The sequence below is a fragment of the Dama dama genome, chromosome 8 (assembly GCF_033118175.1).
Source record: "Dama dama isolate Ldn47 chromosome 8, ASM3311817v1, whole genome shotgun sequence".
NCBI classification, from domain to species: Eukaryota; Metazoa; Chordata; class Mammalia; order Artiodactyla; family Cervidae; genus Dama; species Dama dama.
Window position 1 is genome coordinate 24269962 of NC_083688.1, and position 22322 is coordinate 24292283.

General features: G+C 39.2%; 1 protein-coding gene across 1 annotated transcript in view; it reads left to right on the forward strand.

The window, feature by feature from the left end:
- FARSB (phenylalanyl-tRNA synthetase subunit beta) overlaps positions 1–22322 on the forward strand; it is a 69649-nt gene that overhangs the window by 20448 nt on the left and 26879 nt on the right. Inside the window, exons 9-15 of the mRNA XM_061148644.1 lie at positions 1264–1325; positions 2253–2304; positions 4907–4968; positions 5245–5452; positions 5940–6020; positions 10106–10198; positions 13961–14078. Coding sequence (XP_061004627.1) covers positions 1264–1325; positions 2253–2304; positions 4907–4968; positions 5245–5452; positions 5940–6020; positions 10106–10198; positions 13961–14078 — 676 coding nt within the window. The remainder of the gene's footprint in view (positions 1–1263; positions 1326–2252; positions 2305–4906; positions 4969–5244; positions 5453–5939; positions 6021–10105; positions 10199–13960; positions 14079–22322) is intronic.

Consider the following 22322-nt stretch of genomic DNA (forward strand, 5'->3'; position numbering starts at 1 on the left):
CATTAAAACAGTAAAACTGAGAATGGGATCCACATTATAATGCTATCTTTATAAGGAGTTCATCTTAGTTGGCTTAATTTGTACATTTTGTACTTTTGTGTACTTGGTAAAAAAGAATTAGGACCAGCTGGCTATAAAGTCTTACTTAGCAAACTGATAAAGAGTCTACACACACACAAATATATCTAGAACATACAGAATACTAGTTTTTCAGTCACTTTTTGTCACCGTGTTTTAGATTGGAATGTTATGATAGCTATTTTCTATAGCATAAGATTTCTTTCCACATGTTAAATAAGGTGTAGAGTTAGGTGGTAGTGAAGCAGATTAAGAAAGGTAGACTTGAATGGTTATAACTTCTATATATCAAATGTCGCTGGAGGAGGGCATGGCAACCCACTCCAGTATTCTTGCCCAGAGAGTCCCATGGACAGAGGAGCCTGGAAGGCTGCAGTCCATAGGGTCACACAGAGACGGACACAACTTAAATGAATTAGCATCGTATGGCATACCAAATTACATTCAGATAAATAGTGTCAGGTAATACATAATACCTTTTCCTGTTAAAAACTTTTAAATTTGTACATTAGCAGACCTTGGTTATCTTTCCTGAAGTTTGTATATGAGTGTGAAGTATATAAAAAAGCAAAGCATGTATCCCAATAAGATTACCGTGTTTTTTCCTAAGCATTTCTTTTAATTTAAAAATGAACAAATCAATAGGGCCATCACTATGTGCCAAGCATTGTTCTATGTATTTTAAGCACACACACACATACTCTTACACTCTTAATCCTTATATTAACCAAATGAGGCAGGAACTTTTATTATGTCTACTTAACAGACTAAGGTACAATGACAGTAAGTAACTTGCCCCAAATCAGACTGATGGTAAGTGATTGGGCCAGGAATCTGGTATCTGGCTGCAGAGGCTTATGGGACTGATAAGGTTTACTGCTGTTGTTAGCCATCTGTCTTCCTTGAAATTTGGTGAACGCAGGGGAGGAGAGTGGGGGAAATAAATGATTTGTCTCGGTCATGGATTGTAACTCTCAGAGAACTTCATAAATTCAGAACACCTGACAATAAGGTCAGGCCCATTCAAGCTCAGTTTTTATTCCACTTCTTTCTTTAAAATTTGTGTATGTAGGTCCATTTTTAAATGTTTGGAGACTAAATTATATTAAATATTAATTCATTTCCATTTGAGGGAAGAAAGGATTTTCCTGTGTTACCATAACATTTGATTTTTTTCCTTTGCAGGCAAAAATAGTTCTTGATGTCATTGTTACCACATTCAGTGAATATTGTGAGAATCAGTTTACGTAAGTTCATTTGGTATTTTTATCAATGATGGCTTGTTGTTCTGAAGTCAAAGCACTAGGGCCTTGTGCTAAATGGAAAGATAAAAAATGCGGTTCCTGTAATTGGAATACATAATCTCTTTGGGGAGCTTAGACATGAATTAATAATGTAAAAGGTGATAAGTACTTTAAAAAGTTTCAGTGATGTTCTGGCTGTTTGTCAGGGCACATTACTGCTAGCTGAGCAGACCTAGAGGCAGTGACAGGTTTTTTGTAAGCATCATTGGATTTGAGAATATAAACCTGGAGAAGTAGCAAAAGGAACAGCTGAACAAAGAGGATCATATATAAAAGCAAAGCATTATATCTTACATATGCTAATGAGACTACTGTATTTGTTCCAAGGCTAAGTTTCTATATAAAAAATTACTTCCCAAACCTACATGGCCCTTACTGTATGCTAACATCTTAGTTTATTCTAGAGTATTGTAATCAGAATAAACGTACAACTGTAGAAAGCGTGACTGAAATTGTATGGGCAGTATTAGTTGGTTTTTTTTTTTTTTTTTTTTTCAGTTGATTTGCGTTTTAGTGGTTGTATCAGTCAGCTTTCCTTGTATAACTGCATGACTCTAGTAAAGCCTGGAACGTGTGTATCAGTATCAGCAAGGAGTTCATCGAGGATGTGTACTTGGCAGGAGTTGGAGATAAACTGATCAAGGAGAGCCGCAGGAGCCACAGGAAAGAGAACAGTAATGTTGTGTATTGGGAGGATTAATCTAGACAGCAGTGTGGGGAACACGAATAGACTGTGTTGATTCTGCAGTTGTAGACCAAGTGAACCTTGTGTTAACCACACACATTTCTACAGTGTATGGCTCTTTTTTCCCCCTTAGGTTTTTGTTTTTATTTTTTTAATTCTATTTCTGTCTTTATTTTTGTTTTTAGGGTTGAAGCAGCTGAGGTAGTTTTTCCTAATGGAAAATTACATACCTTTCCAGTAAGTACAGAAGTGACTTGATGATGATGACTTTGACAACAGTAACAGAATAATAATAGCTATAGAGTGCTTGTGGTCTTTCTATGAGTCCATCTACCCACCTACATGCCAGGCGTGACGCTATGTGCATCACATTAACCCTGTAAGGTTGGGTGCCGCTTGGCCCTTGACCTTGAGATGAAAATAGCTTGCCTATTACTGTTGGTGGAGTTAGTGACTTGCTTGCCTTATTACTAGTGGTGGAGCTAAGATTTAAGCTTGACAGTCCCAACACTATTTTATGCCACACTTCCCTCCTGACACACTCCATTATACCACAGGGATTATATGCTGTAATTCTTGTGGTTTATACCCTTATTAACTAGGTAACTGGGTAATTTATAGTTTCACCCCTTTTAAGGTTATACCGACTTGATAGACATGAGTTTGAACAAGCTCTGGGAGTTGGTGATGGACAGGGAAGCCTGGTGTGTTACAGTCCATGGGGTTGCAGAGAGTCGGACACAGCTGAGCGACTGAACTGAACTGAAGGTTACTCAGCCTTCCAAACTTAGTCTTTTCACATCTGATTTACCAATTGTGAAAGGCCGTCACTGTAACTAATAAATTACATCTGGATGTGTTAATAAAACTAATTTACTAGTAAGCACAATTACTGTGAAGACATGGGATCTTGATAAAAAATTCAGACTCGCATTCTTTTAACAACTGAGCTTTTTTCCCCCAGGAGGGCTTCCCATAGAAACGTGGCCATTCTAACTCCCTCTTTCAGTGTCACTGTCAGTCTGGTTCTGATTCAGTGAGGCCATTCTTTGATGAGCTCTTTGTCTTTGGATTTTTCACAATTCCTCTGTTGAAGAGCCTAGAATAATTTCTGCTATTTAGATGGTTTTTAGAGTAGATAAAACCTGCCAAGATCAAAACCTTCCCCTTCCTGAAAACATCAGTATTTGGCATAGTGTATTATTCTAGAGTGTTTATTATAATTCAAAATAAATGTATAACTGTAGAAAGAATTAGTCGCTCAGTCATGTCTGTCTCTTTGCGACCGTATGGACTGTAGCCCACCAGGCTCCTCTGTCCATTGGCTTCTCCAGGCAATACTGGAGTGGGTTGCCATTCTCCAGGGGATCTTCCTGACCCAGGGATTGAACCTGGGTCTCCTGCATTGGCAGGCAGATTCTTTACTATCTGAGCCACTAGGGAAGCATAACTGAAATTTTGGGCTGTAGCAGTTTTTTGTTTTTTTAATTGATTTTAGTTACTGTTATCAGTTAGCCTTTTATGTAACTACCCCAAGGATTTACTGACTTAGGACAACAGTCGTTTGTTTGTATCATGGTTCTGTGGTCAGCTGGGTAGGTTCCTAGGCTCGTCCCTGCTGAGCTCCTTCAGCTGGTTGGTAGGCATGGCAGCTGGATGACCTGGGTCGGCCTCTCTTTCATGTTGCTTCTTAGCAGTGGGGTGAACAGGTCAAATGTCTCGTCACCCAGCAGCCTAGCTTGGATTTCTTTACCTAGTGATAGTTGCATTCGGGTGGTAATGATGCTTCTGTTCTGAGAACTGCATTATTTAGAAAATTTTATATTGGGGTATAGCCAGTTAGCAAGCAGTGTTGTGGTAGTTTCAGGTGAGCAACAAAGGGACTCAGCCACACGTATACATGTATCCACTCTCCCCCAAACTCCCCTCCCATCCAGGCTGCCCCATAACACTGAGCAGAATTCTGTGTGCTGTAGGTCCTTGTTGGCTATCCATTTTAAATACAGCAGTGTGTACACATCCATCCCCAGCTCCCTAACTATCCCTGCCCTTCAGCCTTCCCCCTGGCAACCATAATCTGAGAACGGCATTTTGATTAGCAGGACTCTGGTCCATTATCCTTATCTGAGTCCAAACAGGTGTCTAAATTTATGGCCCTTTTGCTAGTGGCAGTTACACTTCTGAGAATAATTCAGTGATAAGAAGTCCTCACAGGTAAAGCCTGGATTTTATGTGTGTGTGTTCCTGTCTCACAAGGTAGGGTTGTGTACCGTTGGAAGGGGAGTGAGGACTAGTTCATCAGATGCACCCAGCCCGGCTGGCTCCTGGAGCGTGTTGATAGCTCGGACTGGAGCCTGGTTCCATTTCCCCCCCTTAAAAAAAAAAAGATAGAAAAGGAATGACTCCATAACACTCTTGGATTTAGCGTGCTGGATAGTACAGTGCGACACATGAATTATTCTTTTTTGGTGATAAACACCTACTTGCATGAGATTAAATTGAAAGTCTTCAGCAGGGTTTGTAAGCAGTATAGAAATGATGTAAGGCACCAGTGTTTTGCTGAGGAAAAGGGTGATTGACCATGTAAAAGCAAAGCATGTTTGGCATTTTGTAACATTTCCAAGCTTGGGGTTGTCTACCGAGTATCAATAGAATGTTCCTTTAGGAATATAATGTAGCAAATCATGTTCTGAAATACCTAGTTTACTTTTGATGTCTGGCTTTAATGACAGTTGCTTGGGAGGGTAATGAAACTGCAACAACAAATTGAATTAGAAAGAGGCTAAGGCTGTATCTGACAGGAGTGATTTAAGCTTCTCCAACTCTTTCTCTCTCATAGGAACTGGCTTATCGAAAGGAGATGGTGAGAGCTGACCTAATTAACAAAAAAGTTGGGATCAGGTACACTCTGCATGCTTCATTTATTTATTTACTGTTGAACTCAAGAATGAAGTGCACACATGACTGCTTAATTTTTCCTGAATGAATGCTTAGAGAGGTTTTTCTGTCCCTTCAGAGAAAGTTAAGTAATGACAGAATCTCAGTTAGGATGTCGGGGGGTCTTCTGAAATTCACAAAGACAGGTTACTGTTTCAGGTAGTAGCATATTTTAAAACCAAATATAAACATGTTTTAAATAATCCAATGACATTTACGCTTTGTACATTCCTGTTTCAGAGAAACTCCAGAAAATCTTGCCAAGCTTCTGACCAGGATGTGTTTAAAGTCAGAAGTCATAGGCGATGGGAATCAGATCGAGGTTGAAATCCCTCCGACCAGAGCTGACATTATCCACGCCTGTGATATCATAGAAGACGCAGCTATTGCTTACGGATATAACAACATTCAGATGACTCTCCCGAAAACGTACACCATAGCTAATCAAGTAAGATTGCACCCTTAAATAAACACTCCTTATTGTTAGAAACTGATTATTGAATGCCAGGAAGGCTTGGAGAGAAACAGAGCCTCGGAATTAAGCAGTCTTGGACATGCTTCACTCAGAGGCATTTGCTGTGGAGAGGATACAAAACAGATGCCCCATTGATTAGAGTACGTTAAAAACCTGTGATGACTGGCTCTTTGAAGAAAGACAGGTTTTGAGTTTGGAGCTCTCCTTGCTTCTCTAAGTAGGAGGTTCATTTTCTGATCCTGGGCCTGAAGGCAGAATGGTGTGTGTGGGAGAGAGGGAGGGTTTGTACCTCTAAGGAGGGGTTTTCGGGGTGGTGGGGAGGGGATGGTGAGGTAGTAGGGTAATGGTGGGACTACAGCATATTAGGGTGGGAGGGCAGTTTCTTTTAAATGACAAGTTTCCTATAAATTTTTTTTTTAAGTGGGAAATTTATTGAGGTGAAATAATTTCTTCCCCCCAGTTTCCCCTAAATAAACTCACAGAACTCCTGAGACAGGACATGGCAGCTGCCGGATTCACTGAAGCACTTACCTTTGCTCTGGTATGTTGTACATGCATTTTCTGTCCTGCTGATGGTTTTCTTTAAATCTCCAGATTCCTTGTTCTGTGATGCTTTACATGAATTTATTAAGATTTACAAAATTCCCAAGCTCTAGAATAACTTTTGCTACTTAGAGATTGTATAACTTCTCATACAGAAACAAAGATTTATTTAGTCACAGAAAAGCGTGAAGGACTAAAACAGTATCTGAAATGACAGACGACAGTGTATTTTAGAGTTTCATGTCATTGTTGAGGGCTCATGGTGAATTTCATAACCAGAGTTATTACATTAGAATTTTTAGTCTTGATTCAGTTGTGGTGTGCCCGCTAGATGCCGCCCTAGTTAAGGGCTTGTGGACTGTTCCACATTAAACTTGTTTCTTTGTCTTTGAACATGTTCACAAACATTTGCTTTGAGTTGAAAAGCTGACATAAAAGGCCTGAATCAGGAAATGAATTTTATTACAAAATCAGACGGAAATCTCCTTGCCCCAGCAGATTGACCATTTGAAGAGAAGGAAATGTGTGTGCAATTTGTAGTTTCTTTTTCTCTTTTGCTGAGCTTTTCTGTGGTGCCCACAGTGTAGTTCTTGAGGATTCAAGTCCGTTTCAGCTTAGTGACGTAGGTTAAAAACCAAAACAACCAGGAAAGCTCCCCCCAACTCAATTCCAGCCCTAAAATCCTCAGACTTTGATTTGCAGAAGAAAAGTAGTGGGAGTCATGACCAGTACATGGAGGGTTGGTGGGGTGATGCGGCCTGTCTCATGTCATTTTACTGACCATTTGTAATTCGTAGGATGTTCATGTTGGGAGGGACCTTCCAGACCTAGTCAGCTTAGTCGTTTCTCTGGCTTAGCAAGTCTTTCATTTAACAATATTTATGGAACATCTGTTATATGCAGGCACTGTACTGGTGAGGGAGCCTGGGACTGAGGGAGGATAAGTACCCGGCAAAGCATACACAGAGAGCAGGAGAACTGTGACCAAAATCTGGCCTTTTCACTTCTGGAGGAGTGCTTTTTGCTTAGGTAGGACTGTGAAGGAACGTTAGATTTGAATACGGTGTTCTATATGGACCATACATACATATGCCATCAGGAACAGCAATGATTTCATGTAAAATGATACACAAAAAAAATCGCATAAGGAAGTGTATTTTTTTTTTTAGAAGTGTGTTCTATTTTTTTAAATTACAGCAAGTGGCAAGGGAAGTGACTTTGTAAGTGCGTAGCCCCACGCATCTCAGGGGGAGCCCATGCTCTGCCTGCTGACCAGTACCTACACTGCAGAGAGAATGGGTCTGGTGTGAAGGGCTTTATGTCCGAGATTCCGTCTCTCAGGGCAGCCCTGTGAAGTAGGTGTTTCTGTCTCTCATAGCAGTTGATTGAGGTAACTTGTTCCACTCCACGCAGCCAGTTGGCTGTGCACCAGGGGTTCCAGACCAGGTCTGTCTGCACCCCAGGCCTGTGACTGATGGACTTCCACTAGGAGTCCATTCAGCTGTCCAAGGTTGTGTCAATACATTATCACAGTGCAGGGTGGGAGAAGTTAGGTGCTAGAGAGTTTCAGATTTGTAGTAACAGTTTTCCTATAGGAATGTCAACATTACGGATATTTATGGTTACATACTTTATGAGCAGACCTAAACATCACTGAGCCTTATATATATCTAGTTTTGTATAAGAGTAACTAACAGCCCTTCTTTTTATTAAACTCAGCCCTTGATTTCCCAAGTGTAAATACCTCACACAGCATCATGATTTTTGCTGTATTTCCATACCAGTAGTAATATTTTCTTTTACGTTAGCTCACTTTTAAAACTAAAAACCTACTTTAACCTTATTATAAGAATAGTATTCATAAAAATTATGGGCTTCATTTACTTGATACATTTTTTCCTAGCATTTTAAACACACAAATATTAACATTTATAAACATTTCATCCTGTATACCCACTACTACCCCTTCAGGATACCTGATTTAAATTTCTTCTTATCTCTGTCTTTTGTCATCCATCATCACAATAAAGTGGAAGTCACTCAGATACCTAGCCGGGTATGTGTGTCTATGAGGCCGTTTTCATTTATACCGATAGTACTGGTTCTGTTTGAGAATAGATTGCATTGTGTAAATTGCATTTCCTAGTTGATTGGCCACATTGTATCTAAATCTTGTTTTAAAAATTCTTCCATGCTATGGAGGAAAAAATGTTTATTCCCAGTGTGCCTGCCACCGTTCCCCACCATTGCAGCTGTGGTGGTTCGGGAGCTCTTTTCTGCTGTGCCTGAATGTGTCTTCAGAATCTTTTCCAAAAGAGCGAGGCAGAAGTCTTTAGAACTGACAGTGGCATAAAATGCATCTAAACCCATTCATTTTTTCTAAATGAAATACAGACCACTAGTCCTCGAGGACAGTTTTGTGGAACAGTGCAATGAATATCACCCAGTGTTGGAAAACAGAAAAGAGTAATCTGATGGTACATCAGTTTTCACGTTAATTTTTAAATTCAGAAAGTTAGCATTGAAATACGTGATAATTGTTTATTCTTTTTTTTTTCAATATTGTGATTTCTTTTTTGGGGGGGTATGAATTTTATTTATTTATTTTTTCCCATTTATTTTATTAGTTGCAGGCTAATTACTTTACAATATTGTAGTGGTTTTTGCCATACATTGACATGAATCAGCCATGGATTTACATGTGTTCCCCATCCCGATCCCCCCTCCCGCCTCCCTCTCCATCCCATCCCTCTGGGTCTTCCCAGAGCACCAGCCCTGAGCACTTGTCTCATGCATCCAACCTGGGCTGGTGATCTGTTTCACCCTTGATAGTATACTTGTTTCAATGCTATTCTCTCAGAACATCCCACCCTCGCTTTCTCCCACAGAGTCTAAAAGTCTCTTCTGTACATCTGTGTCCCTTTTCCTGTTTTGCATATAGGGTTATCGTTACCATCTTTTTAAATTCCATATATATATGCATTAATATGTATTGGTCTTTATTTTCTGGCTTACTTCACTCTGTATTAGTTGTTTATTCTTAATAGTGACTTATTACCATCATTAATGGGCTTCCCTGGTAGTTCCAATGGTAAAGAATCTGCCTGCAGTGCGAGAGACCTGGGTTTGATTACTAGGTCGGGAAGATCCCCTGGAAAAGGAAATGGCAACCCACTCCAGTATTCTTGCCTAGAGAATCCCCCTGGACAGAGGAGCCTGGCAGGCTACAGTCCATGGGGTCTGAAGAGTTGGACACAACTTAGTGACTAAACCACCACCACCAATCATCATTAATATCTTTTGATCACGTACTTTGTGCCAAGCATTCTATTTCTTTATCTCATTACATTTATTTGACTTGCTGTATCTCCTAGTCATTGAGTTTTATTTTCATAATTCTGCCTACCATCCTGGTTTTTAAGAGTGGGTGGTGGGTGAGTGGGTTTTGGTAGGTGAGTGCTTAGGAGTTTGTTCATGACCCAGAGCTTCATCAAACACGTATGCACAGAAGTTAAATGACATAACTCAGGCCACTTGAATTCTTCTGTCAGTTCCACCCACTGTTCTGCCGCAAGTCAGTGTGGATTTTGCGGAGGTTACAATAGTAGTCAAAAGAGAAAGCTCTGTGAACACCAAGGAGGGAGAGAGAATTTCTTCCTGGAGTCATTAGGGATATTTTTATGGGAGAGATGTCTTTTGAGCAGAATCTTGGTGGGAGGTGTGGCGACAAGTTGGGCAGGAAGGCATTTTGGGTAAAGGTATGGAAAAGTAAACAGGGATTGAGAAGGGAATTGTCGGAGATTGGACTGGTAAGGTCAATGTAGGAGGGCCCAGTACATGCTGTACCACCAACTCCATGTGAAAAATGTGCTTTAGCTCTGCACCATGGTTAGAACTCTGGTAAGCGAACTATTAATGTTGAATTGCGTCTGCTGTGGACCTGAATGTATTTGATATATGCTTATTCTTAGTTTACTGATTTATATCATCTGCATCGCCATGAGACCATTACAAGTTGTTACAGCATTAAATAAGATTTAGTCATTGTGTTTCCATATTGATCTATTTTCATGTATTCCTTAGTGCTCCCAAGAAGATATTGCTGACAAACTGGGTATGGATATCTCTGCAACCAAGGCCGTCCACATAAGTAATCCTAAAACGGCCGAATTCCAGGTAAGGGTTTTAAGTAGATAAGAAAATGGGTAAAAACTGAGAGGCAGTACATGAGTTTTGAAGTCTCGTCAGTTGTTTTATCTCAGGGGGCAGAATTTTAGAGCTTCTTTAGAATCTCTTCTTGGGTAAGTTTATGTTGGGTTCTTATATACTTTGCTGACAAAACTTCTTAGGACATTTTATAATCTTTTCTTGATTAGCTGTATAGGTGGTTCTTACTTGCCTAGTGCTAACTAGCCTAGCCATTCTTATCTCAACTTTCCATTTCACAATTGATTTTTTTAAAAAATATTTTCAGGTTTCACCTCTTTTCCACCCACTTATGAGTCAATCAACACCTGTTCCCAGAGCCTCCATTAATTCTTTCACTTTGAAATGAGTCGTCATGCCAGTTCTAGACTCTGCTGACAGTGCCTTTCGTTGTGATTGTCTAGTGTATTGGCAGTTTCATGTCAAGGTTATGATACATATTTAAATGAGAGTGATATTCCTTTAGAAGTAAATGTTAAGTGATATACATTATAGATTAGTGCACAAACTACAAAAAGAGAGCATTTCAAAGTTACAGTGTCTTATTAGTAAGTTTGAGTTGTCTTATCTTTCATACTTTAACAAACTCACTCTTTTTTCTTACGTATGCATATCTGTGGTTTGTTTGGGCTTCCCCCACGGCTCAGCAGTAAAGAAGCCACCTGCCAGTGCAGGAGACGTGAGTTCGACCCCTGGGTTGGGAAGATCCCCCAGAGGAGGGCACAGCATCCCACTCCAGTTTTCTTGCCTGGAGAATCCCGTGGACAGAGGAGCCTTTAGAGAGGATCATGTCTATTAGATTCATTCTAGCATCAAAGGGGATTTTAGAATTGGAAGGAAATCCTTTAAGAAAATTTCATCTGAATTCTATGATTTGTGAGTTTCTTTGGATCTTGATTTTCACTTTTAAAAGTAGTAGCTGAATTAGTTCTTGACATTCTAAAAGTTCTAAAAATGTTAAAATTTAGATTTTTTTTTTTTAAAGTTAGATTTAACTAATAGGACTACCTACAAATAGAACAGGGAAGCCTGGTGCGCTGCAGTCCATGGGGTCACAGGGAGTCTGACACGACTGAGCAACTGAAGAACAACTAAATGTGGCAGATTAGAGCTAAACTAAATAACTAATCTGTAATAATATGCATCAAGAACTTGAGTTCTGTCTCTGTATTCAGTGTTAGAACTTTGAAGAATCCTTATGCTAGTTTAGAAGGATTGTAGTAATGAGTTTTTATGTTTTGTTTTCTGAGGCCCACTGGCTTTTCTAAGATGTTGTAGGTGTTCTTTTTAATAAGAGGTACTCAAATTCATTTGGATAGAATGGAACAGGTGTTGATTCACTCATTATAAATGGGTGGAAATTTTTCAGTAAATCTTAATGAATTTTTGAGTTTTTTTCCAAGTGTTTTTTTTTTTTTTCCTTCTAGGTTCACTTATTAAGCTTGACAGATACCTTACAGTGTGATAATGTTATGTTCTTTAGGGTTTACATCCTGCCTATTTTATATAAGTGGAAAGAAAATAAATCAGAAGCACATTAAATGTCACTATAAATAGCTGTACTTCAGCATGCAAAGAATCAATATTTCTGCGTTAAATACAGGAGAGATGAGAATCTGTTTTAGATTTGGCAGATTCTGTATTTTACCCTCGCTTTACGAATAGCTATGTCCTACCATTACTAATGTAGCTAACAAGTTTATATTTATTTATGGTTAAAATAAATGTATGTTGTTCATGGTCTTCTGTCAGTTTATTGTCTAAGCTTATTCTTTCTTTTGCTTAATTCTTAACTTTGGGCTATTTTTTGGTAGTAGATATATTAGAAAATGGATGAAATAAGAGAAGTGTTATTTACTGAAGTATGTGAAATTTAACTATAATTGTAAAGACAATTACAGAATATTACTATATCCCCTTAAATTAACAATAGTATTCCTAATACCCTTAAATATCTAATTATTGTTCAAATTTTCTCAAGATTTTTAAAATTTTTTTAATTTTTTAATTAAAAGATAATTGCTTTACAGAATTTTGTTGTTTTCTGTCAAACCTCCACATGAGTCAGCCATAGATATACATATGTCCCCTCCCTCTCATTTTAATTGTTTGTTTGATTTGGGATTCAAATGAAGTTCATACTTCAATGTGATGTTGATTGATGTGCTTCTTAGTCTCTCTTAATCCCCAGGTTGTCCCTCCATCCATTCATCTCTTCCTCTGTCTCTGTCCCCCTTTCACTTTGTGGAAGAAACTGGGTCACTTACCCTGTGGAGTTCTCACATTTAGGGTTTTGCTGACTATATTCTGGTGGTCCCCTGTAGTTTCAGTAAATTAGAATTATATCTAGGAGCTTGATCTGATTCCAGTTTAATTTTTTGTATTGCTGTGAGTTTTGAAGTAAATAAATCTTATCTATAGAATAAAGTGAATAAAAAAATTCTAAGAGAAGTTATCTGCAGAAGTAGCTTGTTTCGATTGCAATAAGTTAAACTTGTTTTTGACATTGTGGTTTTGTTCTGTGAACAGTTTGGGCACTTCTCTCTGGTTGGGAAAGTGCCACATATTCCAGGAAGCACAAAGTTGAAGGTTGATAGCAGCTTGCTGGTGGAATGACTGTGGTAGGAAGGGTGTTCTCTGTTCAGCACAGTCTAGCAGGTCCTTTTAAGGGCTTACTGTTACTTGTGCGGATCTGGGAGGGGCTGCTTGTTTTAGCCAGAATGGGCAGGGCAAGCCCATGTAGAACCATGTAGACCTTTGAGCAGAGATCTGAAGGAAATAAGATAGCTACGGACGATCTATAGGAAGAACATGTGAGTCAGAGGAAAGAGCCAGTGTGGAGGTTCGGATGGGGTGTGGAGCGAGTGTGCCTGGAGCACGTGCAGTGAGCCGGGGGCAGCTGCGGGTATTGGGGCTGGAGAGGGAGCTGAGGCCAGACTCACATAAAGCCCCACGTAGGGCATGGATTTTATTCAAAATCTGATAGAAGCCTGTTGCAGGTTTTTGAGCAGGAGAGTTCCATGACCTGATTCAGGTCTTAAAGGATCACTTTGTGGGGAGAATAATAGATCATAATAAAGTGGTAAGTAGAAGCTCAGAAGCTTCAGAAGCTCAGGCAGAGCTTAGACACAAGGTAATGGTGTTGAAGGCTAACTGCAGATATAATACCATCACTCATAAAACCCTTCTGGTAACATGATGTGTTGGAAACTAGCATCTCATACAGCTTAGAAGGAGAAATTTATTTCACAGCCAAAAGCAGGGAAGTTTTTCCTTTAAAAAAGAAAAAAATCAGGATGTGTGTTTGTATTTCTACATTAAGAATGAAATAATTATGCACGTTTTCCTATTTGTTTTGGCTACTAAGCTGAAAACTGTGGTCATATGCAGCTCATGGCAGCTTCATGGTTTTTTGTAGTGCCTACGTATTTGTGTCCTGTTTTCCTCATTGTCCAGGTATTTTTTATTGCATTTACATTTTCCTCGGTCCTAGTTTTTAAAAATTTGGTTTAATTCATGTTTAATCTATATAAAATATTTGTATTTCTTGTAATCTCCTTCAATTACTTTGTGAAATGAAGCAGAACATGAAGTCCTTAAATTAAAAATTAAAAATGACTGGGATATTTAGGCATTGCATTTTCCAAAAGTATCTTCCTGTGAGACCACAAAGTCTTAAACTAAACATTTGATTCCTATTTGGTCAGTGCAGTTTCCCATCTTTTCCTGCAGGTGGCACGCACGACCCTTCTTCCTGGCCTCCTCAAGACCATAGCCGCCAATCGGAAGATGCCACTTCCTCTGAAGCTGTTTGAAATCTCTGACATTGTAATAAAAGATTCTAGCAGAGGTAAGAATGAGTCACCTTTGATTTGTATATTTAAAGCATTTTTTTATTATGAAAATTTCGACTATATATAAAAGTAGAGAAAATAATGTGATTTTTTTTTTTCCCTGTGATTCCAGCACCCAGCTTCAACAGTTATCAACACACACGTGGCCAGGCTTCCTTCATGTCTACTCCAACCCACTGCTGCATATTAGAGTAGTGTAAATCCTAGACACCATGTCATTTCAGCAAAAAACACTTTAGTTTCTGTTTCTGAAAGATAAGGAGTATCACTGGTTTGGCTTTTTTTTTTTTAATAACCTAACTCCGTTATTATATTTTATCATTAAATATCTAACTAGTGTTTGAATTTTTCCAGTTGTTTCATAAATTTAATTTTCATGACTGATTTGTGTGAATCAGTCCAAACAAGGGCCAGATACTTGACTGTAGTATCTCTTATTTTTAATAGAAAACAAATTTTAACTGAGTTTAATAATATTTTATGAAGAGCCCTATTAAAACCTCAACCTGAAAAGCACTACGGAGTACTTCTTTTTTCCTTATGTTGTGATTTATACGTGTATCATTTTGACATACTTTCTATCTTACCATTCTGCAGTTATTGTTCCTATCACTGTTGTCCAGTGATTATAAATCTGTTTTACCAGTTTTTGCTTCTTTTGAGTATGGTCTGAACTTGTTAGTACAGCAGGTTGCTTCGTCTAGTATTTGGAATATAGTGGTTATTTAATAAATATATTGAGTACGTAGTAAGTACTTAAACCTGATTGCCCAGAAAGCCAGTCTCATTCAGACTTCTCCATGTCTTCAACTTTGTATCAGTTTGACTTGACTGTTTGGAGCTGTGTGTATGGCATCTCTTGGTGAGCAGTGCCCTCTAAGGACTAAATTACTGCCAGTGTTTCTTTGAGTCCCTGGATTTAACTGTTGAAGTCCCAACAGTATTGATTCAATCTACTGCAGATTCTGCAAAATTCACAGTGTGTTCCTTTGAATCAGTTCACAAAAGAAGAGGCCTTTTCCTCAGTTTCTCCTGAAGAGGACAATATGGCATCATTCTAACTACCAGAAAGTAGTCAAGAACCGCTGACTGTAAACCGGCCCGTGTTAGGAAATAGATAGTACAGAGGTACAACCACCTTGACTGTCTGTGATGGACTGTCCATCGCAGACCTTCCAGCTAAAGGCTGGATTCCATCTGCTCCCCAGTATGTAGCCTGTTTTCTTTAACAGTGTCACCAGGCATTTGTATGGTGCTTTTCAAAAAAAAAAAATTTTTTTTAAGGTACTTTTTCTTTTTTGATTGTTAAAACATCTCTGAGGCAAATGAGACAAAATATTGTCCCCATTTAATATGCTGGAAAATTAAGACAAAAAACTGGTAATTTGTTCAGAGTCACTTAAAATGAGGAACTTAGGGCTCGGGCCAGGATTTTGGTCTCAGTGCTCATATCCTTAGAGAATAAAAGTTCGTTTTCATATCCGTCCCTGTAGAATTTTCTTTGGGTGATAAATCTGCTGTAACAGAAAAGACATCTTCAGTGCCAGCTGCAAATAGTTTTGAGGGTTCTTATTGCCTCTAACCATCCCTTGGTACAGATAACTGAGAATTTGTTATTATCCCAATGTCAGTTTTTTCTGTTAACTTTGACTTGTTATCTATCATACTAGTTCTTTGAGTTTTATGTTGTTTTCATCCTTGATGATCCATTCATATTTCTAACTATTCGGGTTAGGTTAATTCCTTGAGGTTTCCTCAAAAGTTCTGTAATACTGTTTCAGCACCAGGCCTCTTCCCTAGTAGCAGAGGCTCCCTGCAGGGCTTCCTGCTCTCAGGCGGGCAGCTTGGAGCCTGGAGGGTGTGAGTGAGAAGTGAGCTGCAGTCCCACAGTTGCCACGGGGAGGCTTTGCCGTAGGCGTGGAGCATTTCGCTTCACTGCAGTGCTGGGTAGGGTGCCTTTTTGGGTTTCTTTCTCTCTGTGTTTCTTGGGAAGGCCCCAAGGCCCATGCGTGGAGGTTGAAAGAGAGCTGTTCTTAAGTATGAGTCCCATAGGCCGTCATTGAACAAATCACCCTGGTGATGATTCAAAAACCCCATCCATATGTGTACTTTTTAACTTGAAGATTTGTATTTCTGCTGCACTTTTGTTTCCTCAGAAAGAGTAGTTCTTCTCTCTGCAGCAGACCTCTTTTATAACTGTGTTTAGTTGTGATCATTCTGCTTTGTTTTCCATATCCATTTTTTAACTGATACACTTTGGTCTTCTGTCTTGCACCATTATGGTTTATTCTTTTTCCTTAAAATTTTCTGTCATACCAATGGCATTCAAGGAATAAGAGGTAAATGTGTTCAGTAAGTCTACCATCTTGAAAATATAGGTTTGCTTTAATTTATGTGGAGTGTGTTTCCTGTTTACGTAGGCCTGGATCCTGTTTCATAGCAGAAGAAGCTTTTCTGGTGGATTATTCTCATTGTGGACCTGTGGCCTCCCTGTCTGTCATCTGCTGTGCAGGGAGGACTCTACAGGAGAGGCCACCTGGCTCCGCAGGTCCAGGAGCGACTCTGCAGCCCTCATTTGAGCCCTGGTTCTGCCATTTGTTGTTGTTCTGCTGCTAAGTTGTATCCAACTCCCTGTAACCCCATGGACTGCAGCATGCCAGGCTTTCCTGTCCTTCACTATTTTCTGGAGTTTGCTCAAACTCATGTCCATTGAGTCAGTGATGCCATCCAACCAGTCTCACTCTTTGTCATCTCTTACCAGCTGCTTAACTTTAGACAGTTTAATTTTTCAGTGCCTCAGTTTCCTTATCTGTACAGTGAGGACAACAATAGCACTTTTTTCATGAGATTTGTTGTAAAAGTTAAATGTATTTTAGAAAGTTGCAGCCACGTAATAAGCACTGTTTAGTATGTGCTCTGTCAGGGTATTAGCAGTCCCTAAGGCCAGATACCTAGCATCTTGAGGTCTCTGGAAATTTTGAGAATGAGTTAAAAATTGGCTGGTCATTAAAGGCTTAATACCACCTTGCTAAGACAAGTGGGACTCATTTTTATCCTAACTTTTGACTTAGTTGGTTTTTCTTCTGTTGTGCTTTTTCTTTTTTTTTTTTAAGGAAAAGAAAACCCAAACGTACTGTGGGAATTTACTTAAAATAAGAAGGTTGTTTTTTGAGCAGTTTATCACCCACTTCTTTTCAATGAATTAGGCATATGTTTTTACTGTGTCTCAAACCAGGAATCTTCTCTTTTGGATTTACATTAGCCATTTCCTCCTAAATAATGAAACAATTTTGAAGAGAAAAAATCTAGATCATGAAAGATAAAATGATAGAGCAGTCTTCCAGTTAACTATGAAAATGTCCCAGATTTTCACTGGTGAGGGCAGTACTCAGACTATTGGTTGAAAAAGGGTGAAGGTGTGTGGGAAGAGTGGTCAGGACATTCTCATTCGTTTTACTGCTAGACTGTATTTTTAAGTTCCTTTTCTTCACCAGGGACATGCTTGGAAGGACAGAAAGGTAGCCAGCCTTGAGACAGACCAGTGAGAACAGTTTTTACAGATGGTGCTGCAAGGGAGTGTGTAAGACACACTGATCACACAGAGAAGGGAGTGACAACTGCCACTAATTGGTTTTGTGACTTTAGGGGAAACCCAACACTCTCAGCATCCTTTCAGTTTTGTGTAGGCAAGCATATCTTTCAAGATATGCTTTCCATAAATGGAAAGGGAGTCTATACTGGATTCAATATGACTCCCACAAATTCTATCTGACCTGCATTCCTGTAAGAGTGGATGAAAGTCCCTCAGCCCCTGTTTGACCTCATCAGACAGTTTCGTATGCTATTGTGGACTTTCTCACTGGCCATGACATGAGGCTGGCAGCCTGCCCAAGTGAGAGACTTGGGCACCCTCTTCAAGTGTGAGGGTTTCCACTCTAAGTCAGACACACTCCTGATCTGAAGTTGCAGCAACATTTAAAAAAAAAGTCCAAAAAGTCCTGACTCGAGGGACTAAGCTGATTTATCCTTTTTATTGGGCAGAGGGATGTGTGTCTCTGAAAAGAGAAGTTAAATGCAGACTCTGCTTTGGAGTAAATTTTCAGCTTTATTATAACAATGAAGTCCGATAGAGACTGAACTGAAGCCATCAGATCAGACTGCCTTGTGACTAACTGGTCTTTTTCAGTTGTTACATTTGTCTTTTCAGTGTGGAGGAGAAACTGCAAACAAAATAGTAAAAGATTACTTCAGAGGACCAGTTGTGGAGTGGGATTGCTAACCTTTGTGCCCACAAATGCAAATATATTTTGCCAAGTCCCACACTCTGGCTTTTTATTAAGTGCAGATTGAATTCTGCTTGTCATAGTTTATTCCACAGTGTTCCTTGAAGCTGCCAGGATGCCTCGAAGCTCACAATAATGGTAGAGAACAAGCATCATAGGGTTGAGCCTAGGTTTAAAAGGAATGATAGAAGGAAGACATAGTTTGACTTTGTAGAGCAAGTATATAGGGTGATTTACATTTAGCATGGTATGGGCTTCCCTGGTGGTCCAGTGGCTAAGACTTCATGCCCCCAATGCTGGGGGCCCGGGTTTGATCCCTAGTCAGGGAACTAGATCCCATGTGCTGCAACTAAAGAGTTCACATGCTGCACCTAAGACCTGGCACAGCCAAATCAATAAATACATTAAAATATTTTTTAAATGAAACATTTATATTTAAATAAATATATTTAGCATAATGTCATTATCCAGTTGTCTGTTGACATCTATCGGTGATAATCATATTGTGCCTTAGTTTAAAGAATTTGTGCTGTGTGCTTAGTCATTCTGCTGCTTCTAAGTCGCTTCAGTCATGTCCGACTCTGTGCGACCCCATAGACAGCAGCCCACCAGGCTCACCCGCCCCTGGGATTCTCCAGGCAAGAACACTGGAGTGGGTTGCCATTTCCTTCTCCAATGCGTGAAAGTGAAAGTGAAGTCGCTCAGTTGTGTCCAAATCTTTGTGACCCCATGGACTGTAGCCCGCCAGGCTCCATGGGGATTTTCCAGGCAGGAGTACTGGAGTGGGCAGCCTTGCTCTCCTCCAGGGGATCTTCCCAGCCCAGGTTTCCTGTACTGCAGACGGATTCTTTACTGTCTGAGCCACTAGGGAAGAATTTGGGGGTCTGTTATTTATTCCAGTAGGAGAAATGGGTTAAAGGCCCTTGACCTGAGGAAGGGTCCAGTTACCTCACTGGCCTCAGCAAGGACACTTGCTCCAAACTTTCACTTCTTGCTCAGACCATTCCTCCCTCTGCAGAGCATTGCTTTAGTCATGGTAGGACTGCATTTCTCTGCCCTGCAAAACTGCTGCTTAAATAGTACCAAAACCTTCTCATTCTCCCTGCGGCTTTTCTAAGTCAGAGAATGCTCTACATCTTACCCTGCTTAGTTTGGATGTGGAAATCCAGAAATTTTTTTTTAAACTTTGGAAGGTGATTTTTTTTTATCTTTAATATATTTAAGATTCTTGTCTGTTTTGCTCCCTATACCACCATGGCTCCTGGAACATAGCTGATTCACTGTTCTCCTATGATTTGGTTCGGTCCTTCTGTTTGCTGTTGGTTTGCACCCTTTGTTCTATATTATAACCTACTGAAATAAAGGGGCCCAATCTTTGTAGTTTTTTCTATAATTCTTTGCTTGATAAAAAGCTCAATGAAAGCATTTTCATTGTGAGCTTGTAAAATACTTCAGCTCTGAGAAATTGTTCATTAATTCTGCAGTCATTAAATATTAAGAGATTATCTAGTGTCCACATGTGGAATGTGGCTCTCTGAAGAGAGCTTGTGTCATCAGTCTGGATTAATTTAATTTTACTACTTTATATTTTTGGCATGTAGAATTTCCAATTAATAATTCAAAAAGTATGGGTGTAGGGTACATTGACCTTAACAATATTTGAAGTAGCATCATTCACATGTGTGATGGCATCTTAACTGTGTAAATAACATCATTTTTAATATAGAAAGTTATTTTAGTACATTTGGCTCAACACAGTTAAGATCGCCTAACGTGACTATAATGTGCTCTGTCATGCGTTGAATGTTGTATTTTTTTAATAGATAAAAATCCATTCCAGGTTCATGTTAATGAAATAAAGGCCAACCCACAAGGATGTAACTTTTTCCTTCATGCATGGAGAAGGTCATAGTTTTTTCCTCACATTTGTTTCTTGGCCTTCAGCATTATTTGAAAAAGATAAGTCTCTACTTCAGTTCTGTAATATAGAAGTGCTTTAAGGAAAATTGTTCTTAGGTTTTATTATGTTTGTTTTTAAAATTGAAAATGTATTTGTAATATCTTTAAGAACTTTCCCAAATACATACTTTTAAGAGTAATTCTATTTTCACATTAAAAAATGAAACCACGTATCCACCTTTTCCCAAATCCTACTCCTTTAATTAGTTGCCAGACATTCTATGCATATTTTACTGTGTGTTTTACATTTTTGTGTGTAGCCACAGATCCAAGTACTTCTTAGTGTTCACACAAATAGAATTATGCTTTTTCTGTCTTGTTCTTTACTTTTGCCCTATGAATGCATTCTGTCTGCCTCATTGCTTGTTGTGTGTGTGTGCGTGTGTGTGTTTTCTTTATTTTTTGGCTTTGGCATGTGGGATCTTAATTCCCCGACCAGAGAGTGAACTCATACCCCGCTGCATTAGAAGGTGGAGTCTTAACCACTGGACCAACAGGGAAGTCCCCCTGTCTCATTGTTTTTAATGGCTGCATAGCATTCCATTGTGTGGATATACTGTAATTTATTTACTCAGACTGTTGTGATGACTTTAGATTGTTACCAGGTTTTTGCTAAATACATCTATTGTAATGAGCATCCTAGTACCCTTATATGTATTTTTTGAAGTTGGTCAGTCCATAGGTATGCACATTAAATGTTTGCTATTTGTCAAATTGTCATATTTGACTATTGTCAAATTCTCTACTAAAAAGAATTTTTTTTTTAACACAAATTTGCAGTCCTATCAAAAGTGCGTAAAAGTTCCTGTTGTCCCACATTGGATATAATTTTTAATGGTGTATGTCTTAATGAGATTCTTGTAGCTTCTGTGAATCATTAGGCCTACTCTGAATTTCTTCTGAAGGTAAGTAAAATTTGCAATATAAGCTATCATCTCATGGGTACCACCAATATTAAAGAAATTTGTTGGATGGAATAAACTAAGATCAAGATGATTTGTTTTATGTTCTGAGCTTGGCCAGACAGTTATTCTCAAGCTCAGTATCAGCCACCAGTTGTTCTGGGAGCTTTGTTGGTTTCCCAGTAGGCTTTCTCCTAGTATCTTCATTTGGGCTTCTCTGTGAACGTGGGAAGAGAAATGGAAAGATTGACCTGGAGACTCTGTCCTTTTCCATTCTGTGCCATTTATGATAACTTAACCTAACACCCCTAATTTGTTTTTAATCATTCGTCCTTGGGTGAAAGAGTCTACACTAAGCAGAAGCCTGTTCTAAAATTTGAATTGTATGCAGTAGTCACTTACTAAGGGACTTCGTGTATCACTTTTTCCCTTTTTTTCTTCCTTTATAAAATCATCTGGCATGTTCTTGCAGCTTCCAGAGTTGTAGCAGCTACCCCTCCTCTGGGTGGTTTAGATCAGCCTCTCCAGGCAGTACTTTGAAGTCTGGGAAAGACACTGGTAATTTAGGCTGACATACTTGGCAGGCCCCTTTAAAAAGCAGAATTGTTTGATGGCATGACACAAGAGGTCTGTTAACTGAGTTATAAAGAACTGAGCATTTCCAACAAACCCTAGTTTTGGCATGAAATTTAAATAGTTCTTATTTTATGGCAGGCAGGCAGTGAACTTCCTGTGATGTAATATTGTCCCTCAGTGCAAAATCCTAGGAAGTGGAAATTTTTACTAAACCTAGCAGTTTCTCCAAGACATTTCTGGGTGGAAGTGAGTATGTGGTTATTTTCTCTTTCAATTCAATCCAGCTAATTCAGAGGAAGTATTTTAGCAGGATGTGATGAAGCAGGTCTAGAGGGACTGGTAGCACTTGGAAGAGATGTGAAAAAACAGCCCATCAGTGGTGGGGGCTGCGAGAGCACACCTCGTCAATGCGTTTAATCTAGTTCTTATGGTGGGTTTAGTATAAAGCCCTGAAATCAATGGCCTTTCCTAAAAATACTGCGACATTGAGTTAAAAAATAAACAGCTTATTACTGTATAT